The sequence below is a fragment of the Poecilia formosa genome, unplaced genomic scaffold (genome assembly GCF_000485575.1).
Source record: "Poecilia formosa unplaced genomic scaffold, Poecilia_formosa-5.1.2 Scaffold211, whole genome shotgun sequence".
NCBI classification, from domain to species: domain Eukaryota; kingdom Metazoa; phylum Chordata; class Actinopteri; order Cyprinodontiformes; family Poeciliidae; genus Poecilia; species Poecilia formosa.
In genome coordinates, this window is record NW_006800150.1 from 53,601 (window position 1) to 69,237 (window position 15,637).

Consider the following 15,637-nt stretch of genomic DNA (forward strand, 5'->3'; position numbering starts at 1 on the left):
CCCCTAAACCTAAGATCATAGAAGAATCCATGATTTTTGAGGTGGACGTGTTTTCTGTTGCTAAATTGTTTTAACAAAAATATGTTCTTTCCCTTGCATGGCTTCAACTTCGTCTGGCAAAAGTCCCGTTGTCAGTAAATGCTTAAGACTTTATCTTATCTCCCAGTTGTTAGTAGATGTTCCCTCTTACATAAAAAAAAAGAAAAAAAAAGTGATACACAGTCGTATAAATGGCTCTGGCTCCTCTTTGTGAACATACAGCAGCACCGTGAGGCTGGTGTCAGCACAGTGGAGGATTCCTCTAAACGAAGCGAGGCGCCATCAAACATGGACGCCCGGCTCGCCTCTGACCATCAGCGGCCGCTAGAATTCAGCGGTCGTGTCTGGAAAACCCGCATTCTGTCGTCGAAGGAGGAGGAGAAGATGGAGGCCAGAGGGGAAATTTATAGTACATGGTGATGGAGAACATGCAGGTGATTTTCGTGACAGAAGAAGAAGAAGTGTGGGAGGAGATGGAAACCTGGGAATCTTTGTTGAGAACGTGGTGTATTTTAGTAGAAAGGGAGACACGTTTGCCTCGCATGAGTTCCCTTTGGCGCTCGCAAATTAAGCACTTCTTCATTTCACCAAAGCACAACTGATGCGTCGGTGCGTGAGCGTCCTCTTGGAGACGTTATTAGTGTTCAAGAGGTTATGAAGTCACAAAGCTTTTGTGAGTTGGAAAGCTTGAGGTTTCTCTTTACAGAGGTGTAACAAAAATAAAAACCCTGACTATTTATAATCACAGAAGCAAAGTTAGTTCAATTCATCCTCGTTCAGAGACTAAAAAAAAACAACAACAAAAAAACACACTTTCTGTTTGCATCCTGCTGTTTCAAAGTTTCATCACTGCATGTGGAGCTTGTGTGGATTTTAGAAGACGACTCCTCACCCAGTTGGGTTGGGGGGCCAGGGGGAGAGACGGCGGTGCGGTCAGTGCAGGTTTGGAGGTGAAGTGCTGCTTCTGCAAGCGGTCCACAGAGGTGGACAGGTAGGTAGCGTACAGCGTGTTTGCATACATCCAAAGCAGTGTCAGGGAGGTACGGAGGTTTGACCTGGGGGGGTTCAGACTCGGAGGCGGTGCGCTCCATGCCCCTTTCTCTGCAGCTTAGACTTTCTTGGTGTTGCGTCTCTTGGACTTTTTCACCCTGGGGAGATAAGCAGAGGTATGAAAAGCTTAGGGTTTGGTTTTTGTGATTTGACCAAAAAAAATCAAGATTTGTCTTTTTTTTCCCGACATTTCAAAGATGCATTTCATACGCCTCTGATAACATGCAGTTAGCAAAGACGTAAATGTGGAAATGTGCAGGACGAAGGTAAATACTGAACATCTGCTCTCAAGTTTACATCTTATGCGAAGTTTGGATTAAATGTTTAGCAGGTTTGCAGAAACAAAGGCGCGCGAATCGCAGCGGAAGATTTAAGTCTGTTCATAAATTAGTGCAAATTATTTCTCCTATAGCCCGTCTGCTGCTCATAAACAGTTTCAGACAGTAATTGTAAGCGGGAATGTGAAAAGTTTATTTCTTTCACCTAAACCCGTGTGAGCAGAGCCGCATATTTCTTGTTTTGTGAGGGATCATTCGTCAACGGCAAAGGTTTTTTTTTTTTTTTTTTGTTCTTACTTGTTGATGGCGTTCTTCAGGTATCCTTGCAACCACTTGGTCTCAGGGTTGATGCAAACCTCCCTGTTGTTCTTCAGCTTAGCACTACGGAAGAAAAACAAAAAAACCCATAAATTACAAACCATTTGTCTGTGATTATCGTCTGTGATTATTACCATTCGACATGCAGATGGACATTTACTTCTCCAGTTTCTCTGCTAACACGTGTGTTTACACAAAGAGATAGAGAGGAAGGTTCTGAGTCTCATCCAAGCAACGTCTTATAAATCATCTTCAAGGACATCATGGAGGCAAATTTATGCTGCAGGACAATTTTTTTTTTCCATCCCCTGCATCTTGGTGACGATGCGCAGCAGAGAGGTAGTGTCTACAAATGATTATTTTAATCAAAGTTTTACAACAAAAAGAAAAAGAAAATCGTTGCAGGTTTATTAATTCAAGACGCTCGCTTTATGTTTTCTGCTGGGTGTGTTACGAAAACCTTCAGTGAGATCTTGTTGAAGTGAAACAGATACAATGTAACAGCAACCCCTAATGATGTGTAAAGACTCTTAAAATGAATTTATCTTGGCGATGGATTCCATTAAACATATTTGTTCTCAAATGTTTAGTTTGAATAAACTAAAGAAAACTAAAGAATCCATCATTTTTTGTTTTTAAAACCCTCGTACCGCCAGCAACCCGAATTAAATGCAACAGAAACATTTTATTACTGATTATTTCTGCTGTTTCAAAGTTGCTCTGATAGTCTGGAAACTTTCCCGGTGTGTTAAGACCAATTTCTTTTGGTTATAGGTCATTTTTGTTGAGGCAAAATTATTTTAGGGTCTTCATAAATCTGGAAATTGCTGCAGAAATATGCTTCTTTGTTCATGTAAGAAGCATAAACATGCCCATATCTACTTTAAAACACCTGCAACCGTGACAAAGAAAGCCTTAATGAATGATAAAGTGACGTTCACTTTATTATCTTAAATTGCTTGTCAGTTGATTGATCATTTTTCAAACCTCCCCTGTCAGAAAGGGATTACTGGTTGTTCTAATATGTTGAAGGGGAAATACTAAATCAAACCTTATCAGTGTTTCATTCAAAGAACAAGGAAGCAGAACTTTCCTTATCAGCTGATTAAAAGCTAATCTATCCACGGTTCAAGTTTTGCTGAATAAATCGAAGGGATTTTAATACTAAATTGCACGTGTAGTGCCATAAATATGTCCCGCGTGGTTTTGCTCCAGAACCCCTCGTCTGTAAAGAATCTCAGCATGTCCTGTTTAAACGAGACGGATTACGTTATTACTCCAGGTTTCTGTATGTTTGGGAAAAATCGCAGCTTTCTGTTTCCACTCACATCAGCGATGACACTGAACTCTCTCTGTAAAAATGTCTCTGCAAAGCACATTAAACGTCCTCACAGATCTGGCATCTCTGGATCGCCTCGATTTCATTTAAAACTTTCTTCTGTTTTGGTTTGGTGTGAATTTCTTACATGAAATATTCGCTTCTTACTTGTAGACATTGTGATTTTTTTGCCGGCTTGAATCCAGATTATTTTATTCAATAGGGGAAATATGGCTCAAGCATACGTGCTCTTGAAATGTAATTAAAATGACATAACTCGTACAGTTCTGATCGTTAACGTCTAAAACGTTTATAGTGAAACAGACACTGTAACTCAAACTGTTGACTCATTTATTTATAATTTGGCATTAATAAACAATTCCTCCAGACATCAAAATGCTTGTCACACTTTTCTGTCTCGCATTTCTGTGATGTGTTCAGGTTCTTTAGGAAAAAACAAAACAAAACTCAAGTCTTCTTGTAATGTTAGATCTCAGTTTGCCTCCAAAGGCCCTACTGGGATTTATAGTGGGAATCATTGCTGGCCAGGTTTAAAATGTTCCATCTCTTCCTCTTTAATCACATTTCCATGCTCTTTTGTCTGCTTCTTTCACCGCCGGCGGTCTGCGGAACGATTTAACTCTGAACCCGAGTTTACAAAAATACACAGAGATGCTTTTGTATTATCCGTTTAATCCCTTATTTCCTCCAGTAACGGAAGCATCAAAGCCAATCAGCAGTCAAACACAATCGGACCTCCGCCATGTTTCACTGTAAGCGAGTCGTTCCTTTTTGTCACCTTCACACAAACAGATCCTCTGGTTGTTGTTTTTATTTAATTTCCTCATCCCATCAAATATGATGTCGTAGAGAAGCTTTTTTTAATACAGGTTTTCACTTCCAGTACTTCCAGTTTCCTCATGATGTTATTATTACTGCGTGAAAAATATGTTAATGAATTTTCGCTCTGAAAATCGTTCATTTAGTTGCGTAGGAGGCATCTCTCCTGTAGCTATTAAAGTTAATTTATGCAGATGACAACAGGAAACTGTTTCGCAACACGATCGATGTGTAAAAGCTGGAGGAGCAAAATATCACGCTGCAGTCTTATTTCAGGAGCTTTACAGTTTTTCTTTTAAATCATTTTTCTCACCATCCTGCTCCAAACCTGGAGGTAAAATAAACGTGCGCCCTCATCCGCCCTTGAATTTCACAATTCAAGTTGTTTTAAACATTTAAATTTTTGTCTACTGATTCACAAGAATTTACACACACAGCCTTCCTGGAGTGTCACTTTCTCTTATCTTTCCCATTTTGAAGAGGAATAATCAAGGGCAACAAAGGGTTTAGGGGGAGTTAGTAACTTGAGGTTTCTTTCTTTCTTATGCAATTTTATTCCTTGAATATTTTTACAGCAAAAAGCTCTAATATACAATAAACCAATGTAGAGACACTTTACAGTTTTGTAGTTCCTTAAACTACGTTTATTCATCCTGATTTCTTGGTGTTCCTGGTCTGTCGGTGAAAAGCCGGTGGAGGGATTAGCTTTCTTGTCCGGTTGAGTTTCAGATCTGACTGGACAGTGAGGGTTTGGGGGGTCAGGCTGTAAGGTTTCACCTCCTCTTAAAACATGTGGCTGATATCACACCCCGGTGCCGAAAGGTCGCGTTTGCGAGCTAACAGCTCGGAGGTGCAGCACCTCTCTGCCCCGCTCTCCTCCTCCCTCTGTCTCTCTGTCACACAACTGTAAATTCAACACATTCCTCAGACTGTGACCCTCTTCCCCGCTCTTCCCTACCCCGTCCACCCCATTCAGATGCTCCCACACACATTAGCAGGAGGAACGCATTGCCCCTTCGCCTGCAGTGTCCTCCAGGAGCGTCGGTCGTACAAACATCAACATCAAATCCCTCAAACCAACACGTGAAGCCGGGAGGCCGAGCGGCCCAGAAACCGGATCTCTGTTTGCTTTTCCTCAGGGGATGTATCCTCTTCTCCCCCTTCCCTTTCTGTTACATTTCACTGGGGCTTTCCAGATCGTCCATTCAGAAGCTCTCTATGGTTTGATGCGTCTCCCTTCGTCCAGTGAGGAAGACGCTCTGAGAGGCTGAACCCTAATTGATTTGGCTGGAATTTGTGGGCCGGAGCTCCAGCAGCAGCAGCAGGTAGTAATTACTTCACAGCAAGTTAATATCAACAGCATGCTGAGGTCCGTGAGGATGATGGCACATGGGGGGACGCATGGGGGAGGACGTTCTGTTTTTTTGGAGGTGTAGTGTTTCCAGCTTTCTTACATCTGCTCCAGTAGAGACACCCTGGACGGTGGGTTTGAGACGCTTCTGGCCTGGCCAGAGAGCCGTTTGTCCTCTGTGACATTTTTTTTGCCATTTGGTGACCCCCTTGTTTTTTGTTTTTTTTACCCCTCTTCCCTCTTTTTTTGGCAGAAGCCCTGAAGCTTTTCAGCCTTTTGGCTGCGAGGCGTCTGCTGTCCACTCTTCTCTAGCCAGGAAGTGATGAGACTTTCTAGTTAATACGTTCCAGACCAGTGACATTACATCAATCATCGTCGCTGAGGCAGTTTGAGGCGGGAAATAAATAACAAAAAAGAGAGGATCAGGGACACAAGGGGTCAGCAGTAATACAAAGGTAATCTCTTTGACCCTTAATGATTGCTTCCTTTACAAACATAAATGGTCCCCTCGAGCTCGGCCCGCCGCGGCTTTCCTCTCTCTGAGTGGATTGTGTTGTTTTAATCTCTTCATACAGGAAGCGAGTCAAAGGATATCAACACCAGGCCTCACATTTACCCCACACGTCAACACACGTCGGTCAAAAATAGTGGAAATGCACAAAAACCGCTTCGTAAATCCTTTTCCCTACACTGCTGGGTTTATACTGTTGTGACTTTAGCATTGGATTAAAAATTAAAGCCCATGTTTGCTGGGGTGGACAGGAGGAGCAGCCTCATCTTTTTCCGAAACTTAAACTGACCCAAGGTTCACTGAGCAGCCGCAGGAAATGGTAAGATCACAAAGTGATGCTGTGTAATAATGTTATGTTGGTGTTTGTAGAGATGAGATTTGAACTTGTTTGTTCGCCTGAGCTAGCATGAGCGTTTTGACCAGCTAGCACAGAGTGCTGCTAGCTTTGTTCAGCATTCACACTTTATTCAGAAAAATAACTAGTGCTGTTAATAATAATATTAATATAAATGGATTGTTTTACAGAATTGCACTACGGAACAAGTTTGCACATTTAAGCTAACATGAGTTGTTTACTTGCTAAGTAGTTAGGGCTAAGCTAATTATAGCTATGTCGCATTTTGACTAAACATGTGGTCATAAAATTTGGGTGAGAAGTTATACTTATTTCCATCTTAAATTTTCTTACAATGCCTTGCGTAGCCTGCAGGAGGCTGATTGCACAGAAATTAAATATGACTGACGATAACATATATTGTTGCACAAGTTGGTCTTTAACGTTGCTTTCATGGAAAACTTGAATTGACTTTCTTGAACTTTAGTGAACATTGTTGTTTTAAATAATATTTGAAACGTAACAAATCATGCAAATCCATGAAACTCTTACTCAAGCTAGATGCATATTTTACACCTTTCTTGAGAACTTAGCATAAAACTAAAGCATCAAAATCCTCTAGAATGATTTATTACTTAAATGCATAAGCTGCTTTTAACTGTTCTTCACAGAAAAAAATGACAAGTTAAGCTCCATCCAAAATGCACTCTGGGATTTGACTATACTTTCCCCAGATTACCTGATGCTTAAGTCATTAATACATAGAAATCTGTACAAATTAGTGAGAAGATCAGACAATTAGAAAGTGGGAAAGTCATTTCTCAGAGATAAGCATTCTGTAAATCTTAAAGAGTCATTTACTTACATGACTTGGAAGGGGCAGTTGGGGGTGTGGAGAAACTTGAGCTCCTTGATGGAGCGCTGAGAGACGGTGTTGAGCGTGGTGCGACACCAGCAGCGCTCCACCAGACTGATGGGCTTGGCTGCAAGCAGACAACACAAACCAAAAACTCATCACAAAGCTGCAAGCAGGCAGCAATAAAGTCAATAAGCAAATCAGCAGCAGGCGCCAAAATTAAACTGAAATAAAATCATTTACGTTTCAAATTCGAGCATTAATGCGCCTCTTTCTTCAGTGAGCATGTTTAATCTACTGTAACAAATTTTCACAAAGCATGGAGGATTTATGAGTTTAACTGCTATTTTTTTTTCCAGGACATGTTAATTAAAAAGAGATTAGCCCTTTATGGCCACTTCTTTTCTTTCTTTCACACAACCGCAGGTGCAGAATTTTAGCCTTTCATTGCAGCGGCATTTAGCCCGGCCACTCTAAAGGGAAAAGGGTCCTCGACCTTTTCCAAAATTCCTCCCTCGGCGGTTTTTTTGGTTTTTGTTTTTTTCTCATAAAAAGTCCTCTGGAGCTGAAACGGCATCAGCAGGCTGTGTGGAAACCAGCTCAAGCGCATTCTTAAAATTATTACAAATCAGCGCTGTGGATACCTGCTGAGCACCGAGGAAAACAGACATGCAACTGTTACTGCATGTAGTTGCTCATTTGGCTATTTTTTTGTAATTTAAACAGCTTAAAAATGTCTTTGAGAATACAAAAAATATAACACTTAGCCCGTTTACAGCAGATAATTTCACATTTTAAACATTTGCTGTGGGATTCAACTCGTGTGTATATGTATATATATATATATACATATATATATATAATCCTAAACACCAAATGTCTTTCCACAAATGGCTAAATCCTCAGTAATTTCAGCCTAATGATTCACACCCGTTCAGACTTCTTTCTCATGCAAACTAAGGGATTATTATGCAGCTTGCAGCACCGGGGCCACAAGCAAAGGGCCCACTGCTTTCCCCACTTCACTCTTTATCCCTAATTAGAAACTAATTATAAGAAAGCAAAGAGTAAAAGACAAATATACGCTCATACATAGACCTGAGGCTTTAATATGCTGGAGGGGGCTCTCGTTGGGGCTGAAACGACAAGCTGTAGCACAAAGCAGCAGCAGCAGCGGCGGGCGACTCGGCAGCCCAGAGGTTAACTCGTAGGAGATTAATGGGGGCTCAGCGCGAAGGCAGCGCTCAAGATTTAAGATTCTAGACTTTACTGTGGAAGTGAAGGCAGGAAATCAGATTTGAAATAATGTTTCAACCAAAAATATTGGACATATTCATTGTTTTTCTGTATTCCAGTTAGTAGGACTTTGAATTTATAGTAATAATGTCATTTATCTTCTTCCATGTTCTTATATTTTATATGTTTTGCACTTTTAAGCCCCTAATTTTGTCTTATGATTTAAAAAAATGATCTCACAGCACATTGTGATTCTATCTTTAAATATAAATAAATGATTTCTTCATTAATTCATTCAATTTATAAAACAAAATAAACTAAAGCGTTAATATCATAGATATGAAATAATCCTGGTTGACTTTATATAACTTGGTGCTACATAAACAAATAAAGTGAGTTTTCACTTCAAGCTCCATCAGACCATTTTATGTACACATCACCTTTAGTTTGAGGTAAAACTTTAAGAACCAATGGATCAATTTGCCTCAGTGCTAGAGAAAACAGTTTGTGAAAAAGCATGATTATAAAACAAAGTGGTCAAAACTGATCTACTAAAGAATGAAAACAGGTAGAAAAAGTAATATTTAAAGCACCTCCCATCATCATTTATCACTGCAACGCGATGCAAACTTGTAGAAAAATAACAACAGAGTTCTTTTAGAATAACAGTCTGCCATCTAAAAACTCAAATTTCTTGAAATTTATCACAGAGCTGCAGTAATATTCTGATCCAAAAGCCATGTCTCGTGTTTGCAATGAGTGAAACGTAATGAAACAAACGTGCAAAATCTGGAAAACATGTCAAATTAATGTAAGTACCCAGATGGTACAAGCTCCACATTAAAATGGAAACTCGCTTTTCTCATGCAGATTGAAACCATAAAAAGTGAAAGTTCCTCCATTAAATCCATATGTTCACCAAAACAACATACTGGATAAGCTTTCTTTATAAAAAAAATGTCTAAAGAATCACCAAACCAGCAAAGTGACCTGAAACCTCCCCAGAGTTGCCAGTCCAGACTCACCATTTGCAGTGGGAACCTGCATGACCACGGCCAGCAGAGTCACTAGCGCCAGCAGCTTGACGTCCATGGCTTCAAGAATGGCTTCAGGAATGGCTTCAGGAATGGCTTGCGCTCTCTTCCTCCTTTACAATCCAGCGCACGACTGTGTCCTCCAGCTCCACTGCGGCTGCAGTTAAAGCTTTAGTGGGAGGGAGCAGAAACGGAGAGGGGGGAGTCCCACTTTCTCAGGAGGGCGAGGCGTGGGTCCCGGGAGAGGAGGTGAGAGCAGGGGAGGAGAAGAAGAGGAGACTTCCCTGATTGCAAGCGTGTTGGCTGGGAGTCAGTGGACAGCTCTAGGGGTGGCGTTCTCTCTTTTCATGTAATGTTTCTTTTCCAGATTTCATCTTTTTGTATCTTTATTTGATCTCTTCCATCATCTGGCGGGTTTTCCTCTCCACCACACACCAAAACCAGTACACCGGCAGTTTGCCCACCAGTCAGTGCCAGCCCCACTGTGAGTGGCAGAGCTCCCTATGGCTGGGCTAGTAATGCTGCACGCTTCAGCTGAGTGTTGTGTTATTGTTTGCTAGGACACAGACCGCTCTTCCCCCCCCCCCCTCCACTTTTCCTCTCTTCGTCTCGCTGACTCCTTGTCCTCTGGCCAGGTTCCTGTCCTCTGGCCCGGTTCCTGTCCTCGATGCCTGGTTCATGTCCTTAATAGGCTCCATGGGACTTTCATTGTCTGCTCCGTGATTAAACTATTACGAATCTGTTTAGACCTCACATCTGGACCACAATTAGGAGGAAGGAAAAGTTGTGCTGAAAGAAAAAAAAAAAAGAGAGAGAAGCTGCAGATCTTAAAATTGACTTCTGTGATTCTCTATTTCTTGTGTGCAAAGCAAGCCAAAGAAAAATCAAGAAGAAGGTGAAGTTTGGAGGTTTCTGCAATCAAGGCCCGGATGGTGTGGAGTCATATTTCATCAGATCTAAATGCATAGTTACGTTTGAACTAAAAAGAGAAGAAAATCGATTGTTTCTTTCAGTACACAACTGTTTCTAATGTAGAAGCTTTGCTGTCTGCCGCAGTTTGTTTCCTTTTGTTTGTGTCCATCTCAAGGACTTTGTAACTATGACAACCTGTGTTTAAAATCACTTTCTTTAATCTTTTTTTAATACTTTACTGTGGTTCCGTTTTGGTGTTTTGCTTTGACGAGAGGTTGTAATAATTTTTTTTTTATTTTTAAGTTTTGACTTAACTGTCTCGGGTGTCTTACCAGAATCAATAGTGTCCAGTTAAATTATATGTGGTATTTACGTTCGTACTGTACAATTACAAAACGGAGGCCGACAGACAGCAGATTTGTTTACATTATTTTTTAAATCAGTTTTGGGACATTTTAATTTGATTCTCAATTGTAGTAAATGAGAATCACAACTCTCACATATGTGTTACGTAAAGTGTTATTTATTAATTTTAAAGAAGATAATAATATTCATTTGTTTCAGCTGAATATGATTCATAAAAGTCGAGTGGCCAGCATTTTCCAGGGGCCTCGTCCCCCCGCCAGCCACCTTTTAGGGATGCCACTGCTTAATGAGCATTAAAACGCAAACTTCTTTAAGTCTACATTTCTATATTAAAAATGTTTCAAAATTTGACCAAAAGATTTAACTTGACTTACTTTATTCACCACAAATGGTCAAAGTAGTACTCTGCTTTTTTTGTTTTTTTGTTTTTGCCTAGAAGTGAAAGAGACGAAGTGACGACGACTGGGTGTTTTATACGATCCATAGATGTCCATCTATATGGTTTTAAGCATTTTATTGAATGGAGTCTGTTCTCCTAAGCGAGCAGACATGGACAGGATGCTGCAGAATGAGGGCTGTAAACAAAGCTTGAAGGGACAGATGTGAGTCCTCACGTCTTCTGCAGCTCTCCAGGATCTGATGGAGAGCCTCCAGCTTCACATCTTGATGAGCTGAACTGAAACAGAGCTGTGTGGCTGGGAGACGCCGGCATGCGGGTGCATGTCTCTGATTGTACGCGGGACTCCAAACAAGCATGTAATTATGCACATTGTTGCCCCCTTTTTTTTTTTGTTTTGATGCATCGGATGCTGAAGTGGAACTGGACTTCCTGGCAGAACACAATCCTTGAATTTGGATCCCGCTGCACTCCGTCATGGATAATGAAACCTTACGCTGCGGAAAAAAACCCCCTGCCCATCCATCCATAGAGCCTCTGCTGTGGTTTCCAGACCCCACAACGCAGCGGCGTGCTGAGAGAGCACTCACATGTCTCAGGCCTGCCGATGACCGTAAAGCTGCTGCTGTTCACTGTCAGCCAGAGATGAAAGTGAGAGAAACTCATTGCACCTGAGAGGAATCCAGTGATTGCTTCTCTAAAGAAAAATATGCTTTTCTACAAATCAGTAGAGTGGCTACAGAAAATGCATTTCCCAGTTTTTCCAGCGGCAAAGGTCAAAGTCGAGTTTATTTGTAAAACACATTTCGGCGACAAGGCAGTTCAAAGTTCGGATAAAAGCAAAATACATCCACCAATTATGAAACAAGCAATAAACTTTACATTTTATCATCAAATACGCTGCTCAATTTTACACTTGCTACCAACTCTGTGAACAATAAAGATAAGTTTAAAGTAAAGTCAGGTTATAAAATAATGATGGTTTGAACAGAGCAGTGTTCAAATCTGTCAGTGCAAACCTACAACATCTGGTTTCTGTAGTTCAAAACATTTTAGATCATTACATTTAGCATGAAATTTAAAAGCAAGCTTGCCATTAATGATTTCTCTCAGGTAACTTGTAATTTGTAGCTCCATGGTTTTATCTTGGGCTGTCCTTTATAAGAGGATTTTCTCAGAGGGGAGAGATAAAAAAAGTTAGTTTGGGATTTTTAGCATAAGTTTGAGGCTGCATGAAATGCAAATTGTAGAGATACAAATATCTGTGGGACTGAGAGTGAAAAACAGTAAACTACAGAATTATCTGCATTAAAAGACTTAAAGCTGGGATGGAGGACAAAATAAAGTCAGAATACAATCAAATTTCGTTCAGAAATCTAACTAAGAATTACAGGCAAAACTCGACAATTCATGTTCAGAAATGCTCTCCGTCCGCTTTTGTTTCACCTCAAAAACACAAATGTAGTCTTTCAAACTGAAAGATCACCAAAATGTTACAAAACTTCACATTTTATTTCAATAAACCCAGTAGTTTTTATCCATCTTTACCCAGTAGGTAAAGATGGATAAAACTTCAAAGATTTTCATTTTCTGAGTCAAACATGAACGTCAAACGTTTTCCAGCGCCAACACGCTGCGTCAGTGAAACTTTTATCCCGAGCAGCGGGACAGCACTGTTACGTCAGGTCAAAGGTCAGCGTGTTCGCGTCTCTGCTTTGGGTTATGGGGTTTGATCTTCCAGGTCTTTTTTCTGGACCGTTCCCGATAGACGAGCAAACGGCTTACCTGACAAGGGATATGATGGAAAACAGACGAGCGCCGGGTCCAAACATGCAGCGCCGCACAATTAGAAGAAGGCGAGCGGATACGTAAAGGCCAATAGGCAAGTTATTCCATTTCTCACATAGCAGATGTGACAGCTGCTTGTAAGATCTGAGGATGCGGCTGTTTGGGAAGTAATGGGGCCGTAAGTGAGAACACAGAAACATTTAACTGCCCGGCTCTCTCGGTTTGCTTTCTCTCGTCGTTCCTCGTAAATTAACACGGTAAAAGGCTTTTTTTTTTTTTGGCTTATTTGTTTATTGTTTTGTGACGGAAACCAAAACCAAACTGGATTTTATCCTACCATGAAAGCTGAAGAGTTTCTTCTTTCAGTAGGTAGCGTGGCCGCATGTTAAACAAACCAACGCCACACAAACACGTCATTAACCTCTCCTAAAATCTTTACTTGCTAAAGTGAAACCAAATAAACCACAGAGTAATCTGTCCAGTCATCTCCTGCCTGACAGCAGAGCTCTGCTTCCTTTTGCAAGATCTTGTTCAGAAGATTGCTCAGGGTTTATTGTGCTGGTTCAGGCGTTTGAGTCTGGCGATAGGTTTTATGGTGGCTGACCAGATGAAAGGTTTTCCTTAGATAAACAGGAGTCTGTGATCACGGCCTGGGCTGAATGAGTGGTTCAAAGCGTAAACACACTTTAGCCAACACTGGGACAAATGTAAGCCTCGGTAATAGCTTCTGGATCATTAAAGGTGTTAAATAAAATCACTTTTATGTAAAAAAAAAAAAAAAAAAAGATTTTCTGTGGAGAAAATTTCACCTGGAGCTTAATTAAAAAACAAAACACGTATATTTCCAAGAGGTACGCACTTCCTGCCTTTGTGTGTTTTGGTTTCATAAACATAAAATGGGGGTTTAAGATGTGCGATGGGGGTTGGAGGGGTAAGAGGTATTTTCGGGGGTCGCCTTTATCAGTTAACATGCTTGGTCTCAACATCTGGCTTCTCCGGTGGGACATCACACACACACACACACACACACACACACACACACACACACACACACACACATTGATTAAGCAGAATGACGTTTCTGTTAAATGATTAATTGTCCTTAACAGTCTGAAGTAATCTTGTGTTGATTTATTATGGATCTGTTCAGAAGGTTGTGCTCACATTTCTAAACAGTCTCTTCAGTGCCCACGACTGGGTAAGTACTCAGAAATAAAAGAGATATTAGTTGTGTAGCGTTATTTTGGTAGGAAACAAAGCCATTATGTTGCACTTTGTGGTTAAGCTTAGGTGGTGCAATGCTGCTGCTGTCCGATTTCACTTTTTAGTTTTGTTACTGTGCTGAATTTATTGCTCACTTCAGCTTTCAAACAATTGTTGTTTGAATTGTGCTCTTTGCTAAAAGTCCTGCATTTCTAGCTTTTGAACCCGTCTGTTGGTTAAGTTTATGGGCCATGATGAAGATTAGGCATCGTCCATTTGCTGGTACTGTTCATTTCATACCAACGTCTTACAAAGCTGTGGCTTTAAAGCAGCAAAAGATTTCTGTCGTGACATTCCTACTTTTCAACCTGTTTTAACAAGACGCCAGAGAAAAGTAAAACCAAAAGCAGCAGCAAGTATTATAAGCAAGCAAATTTTCAGAGTGGCATGGGACATATCCTGTAAATAGATGTAGAAGGATGAAGGTCATTTTGTCTGTTCAACAACTTTTCTTTGTCAATTCTGACATTCTGTAGTACTACAAGAGTTGTACTTGTCTATTGTATGGAAGTTGGGTTGTGACTCTGATAAATAACTACGTACCAACAGGAGGTCGCTAAAAGTTAATTTAGTGTCAGGAGTCAAAACGTGTCATATTTTGAGAATCCGCTGCCCCAAACTGGGGTGTGGATATAACTTAATAGAATAGAAAATAACATAATTTCAATAATACATGTGACATGACAGTTGATCTTAATTGAGAAACATACAAAAGTTAAGAAAAAAATCTGTCGTGAGTTGGTTGTGAGGTAGACCCAGGTGGAAGCGAGAGAAATGATGACTTAATGATGAATAACACAATCCAGGCAGCACAGGTGAGCAACAGCAATGACTCTCACCCTGGTAGCAAATGGCATAAAGGCAAAGACGTATGACACGATAAACGACAAGGACCCAGCAGAGAAACACAGACAGAGGTGGGATTAAATACACCAGGGAGTAATCAAGGGGAAACAAGAGACAGCTGGAGACAATCAAGGGGTAGACAATACTGAGACCTAAATGAACACACAGAAAAACCAAATCCTCACAAAAGCTAATATGTAATAAAGGTATGAAATGGTTTGATTAGGAACAAAAATGGCTGCCAAGCAGATTGACAAAGGTGTGACCAACTAAACGGGCTACACTTGAGACCCTGGATTGGTCCATTTGTATTAGTTTTCATTTAGTCCTTTCAGGCTGCAGCAGGGTACTAAACCCCAAAACCAACAAAGATTAAAGACTCGGCAAAACAAAATGCATTGTGGGCTCTTCACTGAATAAAACTCTTGACAATTTTAATCCCTGTTTACATGTACAGCACATACAGTCAAAAAGCTACGCAGACCCACAGGGACCGACGCTGAAGACATTTCCATTTGAATGTGCTGCTGCTTTTAGAGCAGCAACGCAATGAATGCGTTTGAAGTCTTCGGCTCTCCTTGCCTGTCGTCAATGGAGAATGGCCTCTCATCGACAAATCCAGTTTACTTTGGGCCCGTCTGAGGAGGGGAGAATCTGGCATGACACCAAATGCCACTCAATAGATGCTTCCACCAAACAAAGGCAAAAAGTGGCCGCCCCTCCTCTCTTGCCGCTCTATCCTTGTCGCCCGCTTGACGGGCACATTGAAATCTGCCTGGTCTTTCATTAATTTGTCAAGGGCGCAGTTTGCACGTGATCCCGTTGCCATAGTTTCTGCCTCTGTATAGGGAAGGACATGTGTTTACTGTATATATTAGAGGATGCCAGAGAGAAAGAGGG

General features: G+C 40.9%; 1 protein-coding gene across 1 annotated transcript; it reads right to left on the reverse strand.

Annotated features, from left to right (window-relative positions):
• Positions 1-90: 90 nt before the first annotated feature.
• LOC103148711 (stromal cell-derived factor 1-like) lies at positions 91-9,329 on the reverse strand. Its single transcript, XM_007567602.2, has 4 exons — positions 9,157-9,329; positions 6,905-7,022; positions 1,665-1,748; positions 91-1,187 (listed from the first exon to the last, which is right to left on the reverse strand). The coding sequence occupies exons 1-4, from the start codon at positions 9,221-9,223 to the stop codon at positions 1,148-1,150; spliced, it is 309 nt and encodes a 102-aa protein (XP_007567664.1). The 5' UTR covers positions 9,224-9,329; the 3' UTR covers positions 91-1,147.
• Positions 9,330-15,637: the final 6,308 nt, after the last annotated feature.